Source organism: Antedon mediterranea, chromosome 6, assembly GCF_964355755.1.
Source record: "Antedon mediterranea chromosome 6, ecAntMedi1.1, whole genome shotgun sequence".
NCBI lineage: Eukaryota > Metazoa > Echinodermata > Crinoidea > Comatulida > Antedonidae > Antedon > Antedon mediterranea.
In genome coordinates, this window is record NC_092675.1 from 29,538,802 (window position 1) to 29,559,311 (window position 20,510).

The 20,510-nt window shown below is 34.2% G+C and overlaps 2 protein-coding genes across 2 annotated transcripts; both read right to left on the reverse strand.

Annotated features, from left to right (window-relative positions):
* Positions 1-2,512: 2,512 nt before the first annotated feature.
* LOC140052587 (ubiquitin-conjugating enzyme E2 2-like) lies at positions 2,513-9,613 on the reverse strand. The gene is made up of 6 exons (XM_072098207.1): positions 9,408-9,613; positions 7,305-7,368; positions 7,037-7,068; positions 6,402-6,479; positions 5,230-5,335; positions 2,513-4,888 (listed from the first exon to the last, which is right to left on the reverse strand). The coding sequence occupies exons 1-6, from the start codon at positions 9,429-9,431 to the stop codon at positions 4,749-4,751; spliced, it is 444 nt and encodes a 147-aa protein (XP_071954308.1). The 5' UTR covers positions 9,432-9,613; the 3' UTR covers positions 2,513-4,748.
* A 359-nt stretch (positions 9,614-9,972) lies between these two features.
* Positions 9,973-10,545, reverse strand: LOC140052563 (uncharacterized). Its single transcript, XM_072098173.1, has one exon. It carries the CDS (start codon positions 10,543-10,545, stop codon positions 9,973-9,975), a length of 573 nt encoding a protein of 190 aa, XP_071954274.1.
* Between the last annotated feature and the right edge of the window lie 9,965 nt (positions 10,546-20,510).

Consider the following 20,510-nt stretch of genomic DNA (forward strand, 5'->3'; position numbering starts at 1 on the left):
ACGCGTTTTCACGAAAGATAGTTTAATAATATTCCTATATTTAACTTGTTTCTGGTAAAACAAATAAATGTTAATGACATTTAACATTTTGTCCTATTAACAACATGTATTTTATACTAATTTATATCATAAAAACAATACTTAATTTACCGGGCGTAGAGCAGAACACGGCAATGGTAAAGAATAGGCCGTGCTGAGTAACGATTCGTTGATTTTGGTGTTGCTGTGTTAGGCCTTTTTTGTGAACTAACTTAGCATGTTAGTAAATAATTGTCTGTAAAAGTGAATGTACACTAGTTTGTTAATAAATATGTATTATAAAATAGTTTACAATTGCAAAAACTATTATCATAATTCTATTTAATGTGACATGTATAATATCTATTAAATCAAATCTTATTTAGTATGTATACATCCGCCCTTATGAGGGCGGGCATCACTCACTGGAGCTCTCTGTTACAAATTTCTCATGCAAAAATCGCGGAATACTCATTCTTGTGATATATATTCTTTGGTTTAGTTGAGGAAGAGGTTTGGTGGCAATCAAAGTTTTTGGCAAGTAGGCCTATACCCCTGCAACTATGTTTATATATACCCCTTGATGCGTCCATGTCAAAATAAAATGATAATTTTCTATTGAACAGTGCAAAATAGAATCGTAATAATATACAAATAATGAATGTTTATGAGTGTAATGGTACAAATAATGGCACGAGGTGAATGATGAAAGGTTATATCAACGAGGCAACGCCGAGTTGATATAACCTTTCATCATTCACCAAGTGCCATTATTTGTACCATTACACGAATACAAAACATTCATTATTTGTTTTATATAACATCTAAATAAATTCTAGTTATTTGAATTAAATAAAAGGTAGCCCTAGCCAAAGCTTACTACATTTCCTTCACACACATTGATTAAAAACAGTAACATTTGGTTTTTAATAATTTTATATTAAATGTTATATTTATATGGATTTCGTAAACACACCTACTTTTGTGTTAATTATGTCAACAAACGACCAAACAATCCTAGGCCTAGCAAGGCTAAAACGCCTAGGCTAGGCCTAGCCTAATACTAGCATGGCCTAGGCTAGACCTAGTAGCCTAGTACTAGCTTGGCTGAAAGGCAAAACTACGACAGACAATTGGAACTTATCTAAGCTAATTATGGTTTTTCCAACAATTCCACGTCTTGTAGGGATGTCCCCATTAATTAATCAAAATCCTAAAAACGATCTAAAGCTAATTTAAATGCCTTTTTGAATGAAATTAGTACATAATGTCCAAATCGTACACAAATATCTGCTGCTGTTGCATATCTCGCGGTGGTGTTTACAAATGAAACTGAGACCAGACGACAGGTGGCGCTGTTGTATTTCACAGTACAGAGCCATATCATAGGATAATTTGTGTACTAGATTTTTTTTCATCCGCGAGACGTTTTTTTTTTCGTACACAAAAATGTTTCAAAAAGTACTATTAAACGATCGTTTAATAGTGCGTACTATTGCACGCCATGTGACCCACAATCGTCCAATCAAATGACAGGAATTTATTTAGGTGTTATATAATAGTTATCATCGTACGATTTATAATGCTGTATATATTACACAAATACTAAACTGTAGAGTTGGTATTACTCCTATACCAAAATGTGAGCAGTGCCTTTTTAGTTGGTTTGTAGCATGCTTCAACATTCAATTTAAACCAAAAACATGAACATTTTGGTGATCATTGACATTGAACTTTTTTAGATAATTGACACGCAAAATCTGTACAGAAAGAAATAAAGAAGAAGAATAAAAGATTTTATACAATAATTATTGGTGATCATTTTATTCTGAATGATAACCTAATAAATATTTTTTCATGGGGACAATATATCTTTAAGAAGATGGAAGAGGCGGATAAATTGAGTAAAAGTTAGTTTACTTTAGTACAGTAGGTGCACCCAGACCAAAACCAGAGACTCCTGAGGCAAAGTGTATTTGTGTATCATACAGTAGGTGCACCCAGACCAAAACCAGAGACTCCTGAGGCAAAGTGTATTTGTGTATCATACAGTAGGTGCACCCAGACCAAAACCAGAGACTCCTGAGGCAAAGTGTATTTGTGTATCATTTGTCCATGGTTATGAATTAACAGAAACGGGATGGTATTCTCCGTGAACCACCAACCAACAATATCATCGAGGTAGTATAGATTGATGGCGAACTCTAATGAATATCAAAAGTGATTTGCCCTTGCTGACCACTGAACATGGTTCTTCAGTAATTGACCAATTGGATATACGAGTTTGAAGTCAAGAATTGACCAATAATACTGTACTGCCATGTTAAGATTAGATGAAACATCACATAGTGAAATATATTGAGATGAACAAAAGGCAACATCATTTACAGCATAGCCCGAGGGCCTGCATCCCTAAAATCCTTGCATTTGCGCCGTTAATATGAAAACGTTACAACAAAAAGCTAAATCATTACAATTTTTTTACTCAATTTAATACTGTGTATTTATTTAATTATTATTGTGATTTTGCAGTAGCAAATTCAATTGGAATTTGCCAGTAAGAACCTACAAGCAACTGTTAAAAAACAAGACTTTAATTCTCACTAGGGACGCAACGCATGGCGTAGACGCAACGCAAGCAAGTTGAACAATCCATCGCTTGTGATTGGTCAAATCACTTACGACTGCGTTACGTCTGTGCGTTGCGTCTCTAGTGGGAACCAAGCTTTAGTATAATATAGACAATTAAGTAGTAGCTATAGACACTACTATTTATTATAGACTAGGCTTACAGTATCAAATACAGTAGTAGAAATAGACACTATTAGATAGACAATCAAATAGTAGCTATAGACACTACTTTTATTATAGACTAGGCTTACGGTATCAAATACAGTAGTAGAAATAGACACTATTAGTATTATAAGACAATCAAATAGTAGCTATAGACACTACTATATATCTACATAACCACTTACTAATTCTATAAATCAGAAACCCATTTTTCTATGCTCTCATGTATAAAAAGAGCATACAAAGACATTACACCTACAGTACAAGTTTATTTAATCTTTTTAACTATTAATTAGTTTTCAAAACATTAAAACTAATATTATATTAATTACGCTGCTTGAAAAAATTTATTTTTTATTGAAACTGCAACACATTCAAATATCTGATTTGTGTATAAAATGACCTACAAATATTTGCTATTGCACTTGAAAAAAAAGTTTTCAACTTCAATTAAAAAGTTTCTATCTAGATTTGTGTAATTTGTGTTGTGTAAGAAATGCTGAAACAGAAGATAAAGTAAGCTCCTTTAAATATGAAATTAAGTTGAAATAGATGTTATCATTGGCACACCACAGGACCATTTATTGGCTCTACACCCTCAATGAACTTAATCCAACATGGGCTTACAACTGAGAACTAACATGTAGTACTAGTAAAACTATAACCATTTTGCGTAAAATTTACTCCAATACGGGAGGGACCCGAGGACCAACATGTAGTGAGTCTCCACGTAAACCATTTTGTTCACTGTAACTTTCAAAAGAATACAAGCTCTGTCTACACTATCAAACTTTATGCGACAATAACATGTGATGTGCCCATATATGGACATGATGACATCACATCAATACCATATTTGGGTATATTACTACCATATTATTTGGGCATATCACACTTTTTTGTCAAACTAGTTTGATAGTGTAGACAGAGCTTCGGAATAGTTTCATTGTTGACACACACATAGACCTAAAAGGTCATTATAGTTTTTTTTAACAAATGTAAAACGAAAACCTTATTTAGTTTATTTTGTTAAATAGATTTTTCCAAGTTCCATTATCTTTAAATCTATCCACTAAGATTTGTGGTTCCTACAAAGTACCGTACTGGTTATAGTACTGTAACATGAGGGTGACTATGTAGTGTAATGTGGAGTAGGCCTAACATTATTATGTACAGTAGAGATATTCAAATACCACCTCACATCATTTATAAAAACTAGAGGGAGCTAAAACTGAAATACATAACAAAGAAGTACACAGTCCATTGTTTGTAACTTGTTAGTGAAATATAATTTACAATCGTATCTAACATTTCACACGCAAAAAAGCCTAGAAATGAAAAGAAAACAAACCTTTGTTAGTCGTAACTTGTATGAAATGCAACTTAAAAATATTGAAAAGAAAAAGCAAATTTACTAACATTTATCAATTGCAGATTATTATTGACAATTAACTACCACACGCAAGTATAACTACTTTAACTATAGACTGTGTATAGATATGATAATAATTTATTCCAGATAAAAATTTCTGCGATATTAAAGGTTTTAAACTATCTACAGCATATGACAACTGATTACTAATGTACTATGATGAGAAGTACTGGTCATGAGCTGGTGAAAACAGTCAAGACCATGTTAATGTTCTCCCAAAAATAACCCCTACTAATTTTTGTAAACTGTAATTTATTCCCCCACCCTTTCCAAATCTTACACATCAATTCAAAACTCATTGCGTATACTGCAATTGTTTGTAAGATCAGGAAATCACTCTATCTGATCAATCAACCGTATCATTAAATGCTTGCTGTATTTCTTAACAAAAAGCAGTTTTGATACTTTTAATTTATACACTAAAACATATATAGCCGCATTTTTTTATTTGTTTCCTTCATTTTCTTGTTTAGTTTAGTTTTTTTCCTTCTTCTTTCTCTCCCGTTTACATTGCATACTTTTGAGTCCATTTTCTGGCTTTTGATATGTATTTCTCTTTATTATTTTTAAATGTTCGAGCAATGTCCGGGACAAGTGGGTCGTCTGGATTAGGGTCATTCAATAAAGAGCATATTGACAGCAACACTATGGAAATAAATAACACAATTTGTATTTGGTGGGTACCTGCCTACCAATCAATTTTTGTCTTTGTGGGAATAGTCATAATATCTACTGTAAAGGCCAATTTAGACGAGTGGTAATGGTAATAAAAATATTGAATCTATGTCATTTATTATGACCATTTACACAAAACGCAGAGCGGACAGGTGGTTTACGCTCAGAATAGTTACAGATTCTACGTGGGACAAGCTACGCAGTTTTCCGCTTACCGTTACTGCTCGTCTGTGTAACGTGACTGGTGAATAGTCCTAAATATAATTATTGAATATGGCTGAATTTATTATGATAAATAACCATAAACTAACCTTTAGACGTGGTCAATTCTGGTGACCACTGAGACCGCAGAATGTCTAAACCAATACTACCATTTGCATTGATATTTGGGTGATAAATTTTTGTTGTGAACGCAACCTAGAATGAGATGAAATAAACATTAATAATTAATATTCATAGCATTCATAAAAAACAACACTTTAAGTTCAACTTAATAAATGTTTGAGAAATGTTAAACCCTTTATTTAAACTGCATCTTAACGCATTTAATGGGAGGAGGTGAAATACATTACACTAAATCACATTAAACTAAACAAGATTGAAAAATGAAATTTTGTGTTTATCAATTGAAACCGACTTATTTACATTAAATCTAAATGAAACCATTTATTTAGTTTAGTTAGAGTACTGCATCTTTTTTACACTGCATACATTTTTACAACTTGTTATAATTTTCAACAAGTTGTACTGTAATGTAACATCTTGTTTTCCCGATTTATTACATGTTTTCATACAAATCTTGGGAGAAAAGTATTGTAATTATACAGTTGAGGGAGCTATTTGATTATTATATTATTAGCATAACATACTGTGATTAAGATAGTCAGTTAAATACCAGCACAAACTTGCTTCCTGATGGTGAGATTTTAAACAAAATTTCCCTCACACTAGCACTAACTTGTTACAAGTTGTTACTTTTTTTATGTGATGTGAAAAGGGCTTTAAATAGACAACCTCTATGGCATAATACTAAATGAGACTAGTCTGGCTGAGTGGAACTTTTAGCTTCATGCATTTGTCCATCTCCATGCTAATATAACATAGATACAAAAAAAATAATTCTATTCTCAACTTGGTGTCATTACTAAAGCGTGGTTTCCACTAGCGACGCAACCTAACGCAACCCACGCAACATAACAAAATGCCCTTCCAATAATTATGTTTGCCCTCGCCTGCGTGAAATCAAACCTGTTTGTTGCGCATCAACATTAGTTAAGTTGCCGTAGACTTTGACCTGGTTCACCCTGCATACTTTTGAGTACTCGCTGTACTATGTTTTCCAGTGTTCTCTTGCCATGCGTTGTTGCGTGAAATCAAAATCAAAACGACATATCGATGCACTTATGATTATGCAATACAGAACATTACGTTGCGTTCTAGTGGAAACCACGCTTTACTGTAGTGTTTCATACAATTTGCTTACCTTGGGTGGTTTAAATGGATAATCAGTTGGAAAATCTATAGTTAAAATGAACACACCTCCTGTATAAGGACTGTCAGTCTGAAAACAACAATTATCAATTATTTACTTGCTTTACTTACTAGAATCCAGGAACTCAAAAACATTGTGGTAAAAATTTATAAATCAAAATTACTTAAAATATTATTGTTTCTCAATTTTAGTTTGATATTATTGTTTTCTGATGACATAATACAGCATACTCTCACTGAATAAAAACAATGCAAATGATGACCAATTTCAAGAATACATGTTTTTCTTTGTGCTATGCTTCATTGAGCAGCTATGAAATACACGTAATCAATAGGGCAAGTCGTCATTTGGACTTTATGTGATGTGCCCATATGAACATGATGTCATATCACTACCATATTTGGGAATATTACTACCATATTTGGCCACATCACAACTAGTTTGATAGTGTAGACAGAGCTTTAGAAACCAGCAAAACTCTGTTGATGTGGGGAGCAATATTCCTGCATGCACATGGTGGATTAACAAGAAATACTTTAGTAAGTCGTAGGTCGTCGCAAATGAACAGCATCCTATTAAATCCGGTTTAATAAGTTCATACTTAATTATCTTAATGAAATACTTACAGGACCCATTATTCTTGCTTGCCAATTAAACACTGCAAGTGAATTGAAAGGTAATTGTTAAAAGAAAGTTAATTAAATTTTTAATTTAATTTAATTGTAAAATCTTTACAAACGATAGAAAAATAACACATTTATGATACAGAAAATGAAAGATAATGGATGATTCTGTATTGATGATGTTATCATCATGTTTGGTTGAGACATATACAATGTATTATTTATTTATGAGTAATAAAGACTTAGTATAGATAGGCCTAGATGAACTTACAATTGTCTCCCACTGGTCCTGCAGAGCATTTGGGTGGTAAGTCTCTACCTAGATCTTGTAATTCCTACAAACAAGTAAAATAATAATGATCAAAGGATAACAAATAAAGGGAAGCACAATACCACAATATAAATCATAGTTAGCATCTATTAGTATTATTATTATTGGTAGCCTCTAGTAGGAGTCTAGGCCAGGCCTACTATATTTATATAATTATATATATTTTATATTTCAAAGCTACTATTATGGGATGGACTTTGATTTGATAGCCTATATCCAACTCTGGTACAATTTACTTCCTTTTTGTCCATAGCTTGGCTAGGTTCGAAATCTCTCCGGGTCGGCGCTAGACCTACCTACCTACCTATTCTAGGCTGGGTAGACTTTATGCCTAGAATCTCCGACGCCACAATAAAATATAGCCACACAAAACATCCAAAAACAGAATTCAAATATAACCAAAACAACAGAAATTAACTAGAACTTAAACTCGTCACTTGAGGACGAGTTTGGTTATCCGCCCGCAAAAAAAAACGTATCTTGCGCATTCAAGTACTTTTCAGTTATGACTTTTCCAAAAAGTAGCCTATTCAAAATTAAAATTGCCCTTTCAGTGTAATAACCAAATAAATCCTTTTATTTAATTGTTTTCCCGTGATGGGATTCGATCCCGGTACCTCTGATACCAAAGTCGGTTGCACTACACATCGATCCATATGAGCACCTGCTAAAGAAAATCCGAAGAAACAGTCCTCGTTCATTCGGTATGTCGTGAACCCCCTCGATGCAAGTTGATTATTACATATCAAACTTAAATCATAAATTTTACTATGATGAAATCTTCACAAATTTTAAACAGTAACATATTATGAAAGTGCATACTTCAAGTTTTATATATTAACATGTAAAGAAAAAAGATAAACGTTATGTTTATTGTTTTGCTCTTTGAAAATTTTATTGTTTGTTTGATGATCAAAATTTCGAAAATTATATTTAATATGCAAATAATGTAGCCATCAAACACGTTTTAACATTCAACACTATAATAAATCAGACCTACGATTCATAGACTGTAATAAAATAAAATAAAAAACGGGGGTAACCTTGCATTCTGACTGTATCACTTTTAAAAGTAGACATATTTTGCAACATTTTCACAATTTGTTGACGTTTTCGTGCGCAACCAGTCATGTTTAACGTGCTCGTAGAACGCCATTTCAAGTTGAAAAGTGAATAAAATAACGTAAATTTGTTAACCCAATTTTGAAAAACACAATTTATGCAAAAGAAAAGCTTATACGCGTTCCCTGTGCCGTGCGCGCGTAAAAATGTGCGCACCAGTGGCAATTTTTGAAACGCTTAAAATGACCTGAAACATGCTCTAATTTAATCAGAAATTGATTTGAAGCATTTTAAAATTTCAAACGCCGTTTACGCGCGCACTTTCTACTGTTTCGGTAGCGATAAAAAAGTTAACAATTGATGTGAAGCAAACGTGGCTGAAAATGACGTTTAAAAATATTTATTTGTTTCGAAGTTATAACCAATTTAAGATTTTCAGAAAATCGAGCGTAACTTACGCTACGCGGCTCTGACATCGTCCAAAAGCTTGGCTGCACAACTTCCGTAAAATGTCTAAATGCTGAACAAGTTACAACATGTTATGACGCGTTGCAGAGAAACAGCGTGAACAAATTTGGAGCATTTTAAAATTTCAAACGCAATTTAAGCGCAAACTTTCTAGTGTCCAAAAATTTGCTAAAGATCGAAAAAGTTAGCCATTGATGTGAAGAAAACGTGGCTGAAAGTTACGTTAAAAAATATTTATCGGTTTCGAAGTTATGATCAATTTAAGATTTTCAGAAAATCGTGCGTAACTTACGCTACGCGCGTCTGACAGCGTCCAAAAGCTTTGCTGCACATCTTCAGTTAAATGTCTAAATGTTTACCAAGTTACAACATGTTATGTTAACACGTTGCAGAGAAACGGCGCGAACAAAAGTGGCGGAAAGAAGAATAATAAAAAAGAAACACTACAATTCCAAGGGCTTATCCGCTTGAGGCGGATAACCAATTATAAAATTGTATATTATCTAGACCTACCGTTTGTAACCTTTTCAAAGCCATTCTTTGTTATATATTTTCAACAACCTCTCTCTCTGCTTGCTGTTTTAATTTTGTTTTCCTCTCTCTCTGTGACTCGACCAAAGATCTTATATACTCTAGTATATAAGATCTTTGGACTCGACTCTTCTTCACCGCATGAGGGGAGTATTCATGGGAGTTACATTGATGATTCATTCCTGCCTCCTGCATGCAGCAGAGACTGTAAAGCTCTGTCCACACTATCAAACTTTATGTGACAAACAAATGTGATGTGCCCATATTATTATTATTATTATTATTATTACTTGTATAGCGCACATTTATACAACATTTAATTATAATCAGCGGCGCTTAACATCAATATTAGTATCGTAACATTGTTTGAAATATAGTGCTTTTAAATGTTTTTTAAACTGATTATAGTCGTCTAAGTGTTTAATGTGACTTGGTAAACTGTTCCAAATTTTGGGTCCTGCTACGGCGAACGAACGGTCAGCAAATGTCTTTCGTTTAGTTCGTGGGATTGTCAGGTTATAACCTAACCCTAACCCTAACCCTAACCCTATGAGACGTACATTGGAAGCCATTGCAAGGATCGCATGGCGTTAGTTGCACTGTCATACCGACCTTTCCTGACAATTATTTTCGCAGCTTGGTGCAGTAACCTCTTCATTGGAGCAAGGGTATTAGCAGGTAGACCATAATACAATGCATTGGCGTAATCAATATTTTGATTCGATTGAACTAGTTGTTGGCAAAGGTCCTTGGAGAGAAATTTGCGGATTTGACGAATATAGTATAAATCATTAACAGCTATCGATCTGCATTTATCGCGTATATGGTTCTTGAAAGATAGCTGGTCGACGATATTAACACCAAGGTATTTTACAGATGAACCACGTGGTATTCTGTCCTGACATACGATGATATGATCTTTCTCGCATTTCAGGAGTTGAGCTCTGCTTCCCAATAGTATGAACTCTGTTTTTTCACTGTTCATTTTTAGTCTGTTGGACTTCATCCAGTCGTTGATGGATATGAGGCACTCTTGTAATTTGGTGATTGTATTTACCATACTAGAACTAGAATTTGGATTAAATGAATCATACACTGAGTGATCATCGGCATATCCCATCACAGAAATATCAAACTTACTGATGTGATCTTGTAAAGTGCTGGCATATATGGTGTATAGAACTGGACCGCATATACTACCCTGAGGTACAGAGAAGGACAAATTGGCTGTCTCCGAGTTAGTTTCGCCGATTGTTACGTTGGCAAATCGAGGAAAATTAAGGAAATGATGATGTCATATCACTACCATATTTATATATTATTATATTATTATTATATTCATTTTTTGCACATATGTTCACTTGGACATACAGATTAAAAAATTCACTAGCCAAGAAAAAAATGTATTTTATGACCATATTTGGAGTATTTTCAAAATGGCCGCCAAAACAAAATGATGGTCCATATCTTAGTAACCGGTAGGGGTACAGAGTTCATTTTAGTGTTAAATTGCTTAGAACACATATGTTTCTATTCACTCTAATACAACATTTATTAGAAAATGGCCGGAATCATCATTTCCGGAGTTGTGACCTTTGACCCTAGTATGGTCATATCTCGAAAACTACTGACAGTAGAAACATGAGGTTGGTCATAAAATATTCACAATATACATGTTAGTATTTGGTCTAACGAACTATTTTTCCCAAAAGTGAATGGAAATCATAATATTGACCTTTGACCCGATAACCTCAAATTTCGTTACCGAATGCGCATAACATCAAAATATTGGGCTTAAATTGTCAAAAATGTATATTTTTGTATTAATTAAGGTAATGAATGAATTTGTATATTGACCAGAAGTAATGATATTAACATTTTTTACTTAAATTTTGTTTTATATCACTACAACTAACTTCAGTGTTATAGAGAAGCAGTGCCTTTTCGACATAATCTATTTTTAACATTCCAAAGACCAGTTAAAATAAATCACAATATTTGTTATAATAGTTTCTATTTGAGAATAATAAATACTAATAATAACAATGATTTCATTATTTAAGGTCCATAGAACCCCTTTTATATACAATCAATTACTATAGTATTACCTAGACAAAGATTTCCCTCCAAAATGGTACTGTTCCACGCATATGGAAAACTTCTATTATAAATCCATTGCCTAAAGTTAATAAACCTAGTGTACCAAAAGATTTTAGACCAATTGCAATTACTTCAAATTTAATTAAATGCTTAGAAAGGTTGATTGTTTCTAGACTTAAGGAAAATATTGGTAATGCAGATAAGAATCAATTTGCATACAAGAAAAATAGAGGGGTTGACGATGCTGTTAATTCTTATCTCCATGATACATATCATCACCTTGATTCAAAAAGAAATTATGTACGGTCTATTTTTTTCGATTTCTCCAGTGCTTTTAATACTATTTTACCACATGTTTTAATTGATAGATTATTAAGTTTTAATGTCTCACCTCAGCTCGCCAAAGTTATACATAGTTTTTTTTATTAATAGACCGCAGATGGTTAAGTGCAATGGTATCCTATCCAACAAAGAATCCATCAGTGTTGGAGCTCCTCAAGGATGTGTTATTTCTCCAATTGTGTTCTCTTTTTATTCAAGTAGTTTTAATATTTTAAGTAAAGATTGCAATATTGTAAAATACGCTGACGATACTGTAATTAGTGGTCTTCTTTGCGATAGTAAGCATAATGTAAATGAATTTGTTAATGAAGTTGGAAGATTTGTTAATTGGTGTGAGGATATGAACTTAATACTTAATATTACTAAAACCAAAGAGATGATAATAGATCTTCGTAAAACCGCAGTTTAACATAATGTAATAACTATTAAAGAAACCGAGGTTGAAAGAGTAACCCAATACAAATACTTAGGTACTATAATTGACAACAAATTAAACTGGGAGTCAAACTCTCTCAGAAAACTCAAGCAAATTAGAGTTGATAACACTATTTTAATTCTATTTTATCAAAGTATTATTCAAAGTATTTTATCTTTTAGCATTGGATGTTTTTATGGTAACTTTACTGAAAATGATAAGAAAAATATTGAGAAACCACGTAAAATTGCACAACGTATTATTAAAGCTGATCTAACGCCTTGTTCATTTATCTATGAAAAGAGTAGGCCCTATTTAAAAAAAAGTAAACAATATTATTATGAAAGACCCCCTCATCCGTTACATTACTGTTTTAACTTAAATAGATCAGGTATTAGGCTACGACCTCCAAGAGCAAATCTTTGTAGAACTAGAAAATCCTTCGTTGTAAATAGCATTCATATTTTTAATTCTAATGTAAGACGATAATGCAATTTTTAAATAGTTTTACATTTTTAACAGTATTTTTAACTTTTTATCTTGTATTTTTAATCTGTTATGATACTGCACGTTTTAAATTGTTGCAATATTGTTGTTTTAATCTACCAAGCAAAGTGAATTTCCATTTTTATGGACAAATAAAATTGTTGCAATATTGTTGTTTTAATCTACCAAGCAAAGTGAATTTCCATTTTTATGGACAAATAAAATTTCTTGAATCTTGAATCTTAAAATGAGTATTCATAAAATCCGGCATTCTGATTGTTGACAGAGGTGGATAATTGCTAAGTGGTAAGTATTTTTATGCTTATAAAGCAGTTGTTGATTTCAAACGAGTGTTTTTATTAAATATATATATATTGATTTACCACTTTAAAGCACTTAGGTTACCATTAATTTACTTTCTTGTTTCTTTTAAGCATTTAAATTGATTATCAATTAGGCTAACATAGGCTCGTTGCTAGGCATACCTCCACGGCGAAAACGACTGTGGCAATGCAAAGCGGATGCCTCTCATAGGCCTAGCAAATGCTTAGTTACAGGGAGTCTCAAGTGTAGTTTTGTGAAAATTTATATTGCAATTGCACATCATTATTACATTTAACTTTAAATAATTTTAATAATTACAATTTTTTTAAATAATTTTAAATAATTGATGTAGGCTATAGGTTTAGGACCCCATAGGTAGGCCCTACAGGAATTTGATGCGCCCATATATGGACATGATAATGTTATATCACTACCATACTTGGATATATCACTACCATATTTGGTAACATCACTTTTTTTTATATCACTGCATTGTTTGTACATTATATTACATTTATATTGTAGGATGCATTACTTCAACATGTGAAAATCGCGGGTCAAATGGCCGAGCGGTTAAGACAGGGGCGCCGTTTACCGTAGCCTACCTAAAGAGCCAACAATATCGGCATGGGTTCGAGGCCGACTCGCTCCTAGTTCTGGTGGTGGAACAAGTCTTCTCGGATAAGGACTATAAACCGTAGGTCCAGTGTACACAATTATAACCTGTGTGCACTTTAAAGAACCCAGTTCATTATTCGAAAAGAGTAGGGGTTACCCCGGTGAACTGGTTCACAAAATAGCCCCTGTATCAGGGGGATTACCACCTATCTGATAGGACAGTGATTAATTCACTATTGGTAATCCTTGGCCACATTGCCTAAAGACATAAAATAAAATAAAATAAAATAAATAAATAAAAAGAGCCATATATCAAGGAGGTATATGGACCACTTGTCAGAATGCTGAACCAACTATTCCTACTCCAGAAGATTGGGGTTGGACATTAGAAGACACACATTGGAAGCCAGTTCGGGTGACTAAACCAGAAGCAGCCAAGGCCTGCAATGAACTTATCAAATGTGGCTCCAAATCTGACCGTGGTTGTGTGACTTGCAAATGTGCCAAATCCAACCTCCCTTGTACAGAACTGTGCAGCTTCAAATGTCCCAGATAATATTACTCGTAATTGAATACAGACGATCCGTGTCAGAATTTATTATTTCTAAGACATAGTTAATACTTATTATTATTATTTATTTTATTTTTTAATAACTGAGGTTTGAAAAAAAAAATTTTTGATGAGTATAATTATTATAAAAATATAGTATGTGGTGATTTTAATGCCGATCATAGGAAAAAATTCGGGAAAGAGTTGGCAGAATTCTGTAGTGAAAATGATCTGATTTTATCTGATATTACCAGACTTCATGATAATAGTTTTACCTTTCTTAGTGACGCCCATGGTACAACGAGTTGGATTGACCATGTCATTTCTTCTCATGGCGCTGATACGTGCATATCTGAAGTCAATGTTATTTATGATTTATTTTTTTATAGTTTTAAGTATGAGTTTAATGTCAATAGTTATAAGATTGGTAATGATAAAGAGTATACTAATAATAATGTAGATTCACTGTTTGCTAAAGTTGATTGGAGTAATGTTAAAGAACCAGAATTACGTAATTATTGTAACCTTACAGAAAAGTTGTTAAAAAATATATATGTTGACTCCAACTTAATATTATGCACCGGATGTAATGGGTGCTCGCACAGGAAAGGTATAGATGATTTGTATAATGATATTGTTTGTGCCTTATCTAGTGCCTCCAAAATGTGTTTTAAAAATAAGAAAATAAAAAATGTGACCCATATTCCTGGGTGGAATGAAAATGTCGCAGAATACCATAATGTGGCCAGAGAAGCATTCCTTCTATGGGTTAATAATGGTAAGCCTAAATCTGGGTCATTATTTGAGGCGATGCGTGTGACAAGATCACAATTTAAAATGATTTTACGCAAGTGTAAATCAGAAGAAGAACAGCATAGGGCTGATTCTATGGCTCAGTCTTTATCAAAAAATGATTATGCTGATTTCTGGAAAAAGGTTTATAAGTCTAAATCATGTACTCCTGTTCTTACAGAATCTTTGGATAATGTTAATGGTGAAAATGATATATGTAACCACTGGGCCGCTCATTTTGAGGAGCTGTTTAATTGTGTTCATAATGATAGTAATAAGGATTATGTTCAGAGTATACTTGTTAATTGTAATGATGATTGTGGTTGTGAGGTAAATGTCCAACAGGTAGCGGGTATTATTAAAGATTTATCTAGTGGTAAATCCCCGGGAAATGATAAGTTGAGCTCCGAACACTTAAAGTATGCTAGCAATAGACTAACAGTTATGCTGTCCTTATGTTTTAATTTAATGATTCGTCATGGTCATGTGTCTGCTGAGTTATGTAAAGTTGTAATTGTCCCGATTTTAAAATCTAAATCAGGTGATATTACGAGTAAAAGCAATTATAGGCCTATAGCTTTAGCTAGTGTGGTTTCTAAGGTACTAGAATCTGTATTAATTCAATTGTCCGGAGATAGCCTTAAGTCATCTGACCATCAGTTTGCGTTTAAATCGGGTCACTCCACAGATACATGTATATTTGTCTTAAAACAAGTTGTTGAATTTTATACTCGGCAAAATAGCCCTGTATATGCTTGCTTTCTTGATGCCTCTAAGGCATATGACAGAGTAAATCATTGGACTCTTTTTAAGAAATTGTTAAACAGAAAGATGCCAACCGCAATTGTAAAATTGTTATCGTGTTGGTACTCACAGCAACAGTTTTGTATTAAATGGGGAAGATCCATCTCCCGATGGTTCTATGTAAGAAACGGAGTGCGACAGGGTGGAATCATGTCTCCGTTACTGTATAATGTTTACATTGATGATTTGAATGTAGCACTTAGTAGATGTGGTTACAGGTGTAGAACCTCAAATACTGTCCTAAATAATTTAAGTTATGCTGATGACATGACTATTATGGCTCCATCTTTTTATGGGTTAAAAAATATGGTTAAAATAATGTGAGCAGTATGGTTTAGAACATGATGTTATTTATAACGCAAAAAAATCTGTCTGTATGGTTTTTTCTCCAAAGAAGAAACAGGGTGAAGTGGTATCAAATATTATGCTAAATAATGATATATTATCTTACGTCAATGAAGTGACTTACCTAGGTCATATTTGACGTAATAATTTAGATGATTCTAATGACATTAATCGCCAGTATCGAGCTCTTTGCATTCGAGGTAACACTCTTTGTAGACGTTTTAGTAGATGTAATGAGAAGGTTAAATGTAATCTGTTCAGGTCGTTTTGTACTAATCTGTACTGTTGTATGTTATGGTCTAACCACACTGTTAAGATTATTAAATCTTTGGAGGTGTACTACAACAATTCATTGAGAATGTTGCTAGGTTTACCTAAGCACTGTGCTAGTAATATGTTTGCCACGAGGAGAATTCCCTCTTTCTACGAGCATGTACGTAAGTGCGTCTATGGTTTTAGATTAAGAATTGTGAATAGTGAAAACGATCTGGTTAGGTGTACCACGAACCATTTGTTACGAGATTCAAAGCTCTACACTAAGTGGGAAAAACTCCTATTTTAGTTTGATCTTCCGGTTTTGTATTATTTGTTGTATATATAGTATATATGGAATATTTATTCTGAAATAAAGTGATCAAATCAAATCAAATAAAATGAAGAAGTGTAAACTGTAAATATAATACACTGCAAAACAGTTATATTAATTTATTGAAGCTTACAACTTGCAGAAAATAATCTGGAAATGTAATCACTCATTAGTAAAATGTAACATTCCTCTACACATAACGAGGTAGGCCATATCTCTAAAGCCCCTTTCTCACAGAGTTGTGTGCCAGGAATATTGCGGGAATATACCATTACCATGCCGGTATGGTTTTCTGTGAGAACGGGTCGTCTTGGCAGCGCATCATGCCGGCACCATGCCGGCATCGACATGACCTGCTTTAGACCAGGGAGTTGTTAGTTTAGACCTAGTAATATTCTAGGGATATTCCCCGCAATGCCAGACGGGCATTCTGTGAGAACGTATCGCCGTTATATTCCGGGGTTCCCCGTCGAGGCTTTGACACCTTGCGCGGTCAAGTGTATCACTTTGGCGCCTATTCAATTCAATTAACAATAATAATGTCGAACTGGAGGGATAATGAGATAAGAGAGCTGCTTAAAATAAGGGGACAAGAAGAAATTTGTAGCATAATCTATAGGCCGCTAGGCTAGGCCATTGGCATTAGCTCTTTGTTTGTTGGTGCCTGACCTTTCGTCGCCTTGTAAATTGTAGGCCTACAGCCTTCTAAGGTGTTTTACAGATTGCCGATGACGGCAAATTAATTGCTATACCTGTATAATATATGCACAATATACTGTACATAGCATGTATTGCATAAATATGCTATAAAGGAAGATAATAATCTGTAACTTAACATTCGCCGCCATATCATCGCTAGACAAAAATAATAACAATAAAGGACGCCCTCAATAATTATTTTGTCAGAGACTTTTTATTGGCCGAATATGCCCGACTCCTTTCTCACAGAAAGCCGGTACATACCGGTTATATTTCCGGCACGATAGTCCGATGAGAATGGGTATATGCCGGTAACGATACCGGCACGACGCCAGCACTGTACCGGTATATTGCAGGCACATCTGTGAGAAAGGGGCTTTATAGATACAACAATCTGAATCGCTCTAAAGCGTGGTTCTCACTAGCGACGCAAATGAATTGACCAACCACAAGCGATGGCTTATTCGCTTATGATTTCTAACTGTCTATAACTTCGCTTGTCATTGGTTAAAACGCTTGCGTTGCGTTTACGTCCTTGCGTTACGTTCTAGTGGGAACCAAGCTTAAACAAACATTTATCATATGAAAAAGTAATTGTTTAAATTTGTTGAGAAAACAATGTATTGCGTGAAAAATAAGTGTTTGACTGCCAATGTTGTAGTGATATAAAACAAAATTTAAGTTAATATCATTACTTCTGGTCAATTGACAAATTCAGTCATTACCTTAATTAATACAAAAATATACATTTTTGACAATTTTTGCCAAATATTTTGATGTTATGCGCATTCGGTAACGAAATTTGAGGTTGTCGGGTCAAAGGTCAATATTATGATTTCCAGTCACTTTTGGGAAAGATAGTTCGTTAGACCAAATACTAACATGTATATTGTGAATATTTTAAGACCAACCTCATGTTTCTACTGTCAGTAGTTTTCGAGATATGACCATACTAGGGTCAAAGGTCACAATTCCGGAAATGATGATTCCGGCCATTTTCTAATAAAATGTTGTATTAGAGTGAATAGAAACATATGTTCTAAGCAATTTAACACTAAAATGAACTCTGTACCCCTACCGGTTACTAAGATATAGACCATCATTTTTGTTTTGACGGCCATTTTGAAAATACTCCAAATATGGTCATAAAATAAATTTTTTTTCTTGGCTACAGTGATTTTTTAAATCTGTATGTCCAAGTGAACATAATGTGCAAAATTTGAAAACTTTGTCATCCGTGTAACGTTTTTGACCCTAAGGCACCCCACTATATGAAAAAAAAAAATGGATGGGTCGCAAAGTTTCCGATACTGAAACTTTTTCGTATGAATTATACACTGATCTATATGTGAAATGTTCTCAGTTTTGTAGAATCTACAACATTTTACATCTACAGTTTTTCCCTATGAGTTGACGTGCGGCGAGTCCGTAGCGTACACACTGGGAATCGACCCGGGAATCAACGACGGGGCAATGGACGCTTTTGACGCATAATTCGTTGTTAATATACAAAGTGGGGAATCCCCTTTTAGGACGTGGATTTAATAACCTACCAACTGGTTCTACGACGGTATTTTTCTGTAGTTTGCAAAGGAGTGTGTAACTTGACTGAAAAACTGAACTTTGATGTACCGGCGGTGGGAACTTTTACAATGAACGTTAGAACAATATAAACAGGTCCATCCCAAATTACACTCATAGCGATGTTGTTCAGGCCTTTATGGTTCGGGAGAACCCCTTGACGTTAGCATTGAGCGCAAATGTGTTTACCGGCGGAAAAAGTAGCTTTGGCACAGGCCACGTCCCCCATTCCACCACAAAAGCAGCCGCGTAACAAGGGGTTCTTGTCAGTGGGGGGGGGGGGGGGGGCAAAGAGGGGCTGATCCTTCCAGACACCAAGTACTTGAGCCACAGACCACCCATGGTGGGGGCTGTGGCGAAGCGAATTTTGGTAAATGACACCCCTAGATCGTCGGAAATGGTACTCTCGCACATAAAATTCATGATAAATGGCGCCTCCAACTAGTACTAGTTGGCCTGGAAATAACACTCCCATTTATTGCACAGCAATCAGCAAAATGATCGTACATTTTCCACCGTTAAAAACACACGTGACATAACATTTGAACATGTGAAAACCCAATCTAACATTGGATCCGCACCTGGCAAAGGTAGTAATTTTTCCGGTTAGAAGAAGACTGAAACAGGGCCGTAACCAGGTTTGACGGCGGGGTGGATCGTTAAGTTGTTTAGTGGAACCATACCCTCGAATTTTTTTTTCTCTATAGGCTCTATGGCCGCAAATCGCATTTCCGGCTAATCTCTTTTGTTTATGAACTATATAATTTGGTGTAATTTCCAGCCCACGAATTTCAATTGCTGACCTTATATTGTCAGAGGACGGCATTCTCTTGCCGACCGAAACTAGGCTAGATCCCTCCTCCGTTTAAGCCTCCTAGCAACAACATGGTACATTAAGGGATCGTATCATTGAGACTTTAACAGGCATATTCACCATCATGTGGTGTTTAGATGTAGGGAGAGGACTATGACAATAGACAACTGGGTCACTTCACTTTTGGTTCAGTTAGTGTATTTTTTTCTGTGGATTCGATCAAAGAATATATATCACAAGAATGAGTATTCCGCGATTTTTGCATGAGAAATTTGTAACAGAGAGCTCCAGAGAGTGATGCCCGCCCTCATAAGGGCGGATGTATACATATTACATAAGACTTGATTTAATAGATAATATACTATAATAATAATAATAATAACAACTTTATTTAAAAACGGATGCAACACTTGAATCACCATATTGGTGTTTTTCACAAGGCCGTTACTTACTACAAAACTATTTATACTATTACACAAGTTATCAATTACAGTACAAAAACAACAACAACAACAACAACAACAACAAAAAAAGATTTCATGAAAAAATATAGAGTTTCAAGTATATTTTATCTTTGGTCATTTATCATTTTTTTAAATATATGTATATTAGGAGCTGTAATTGCATTT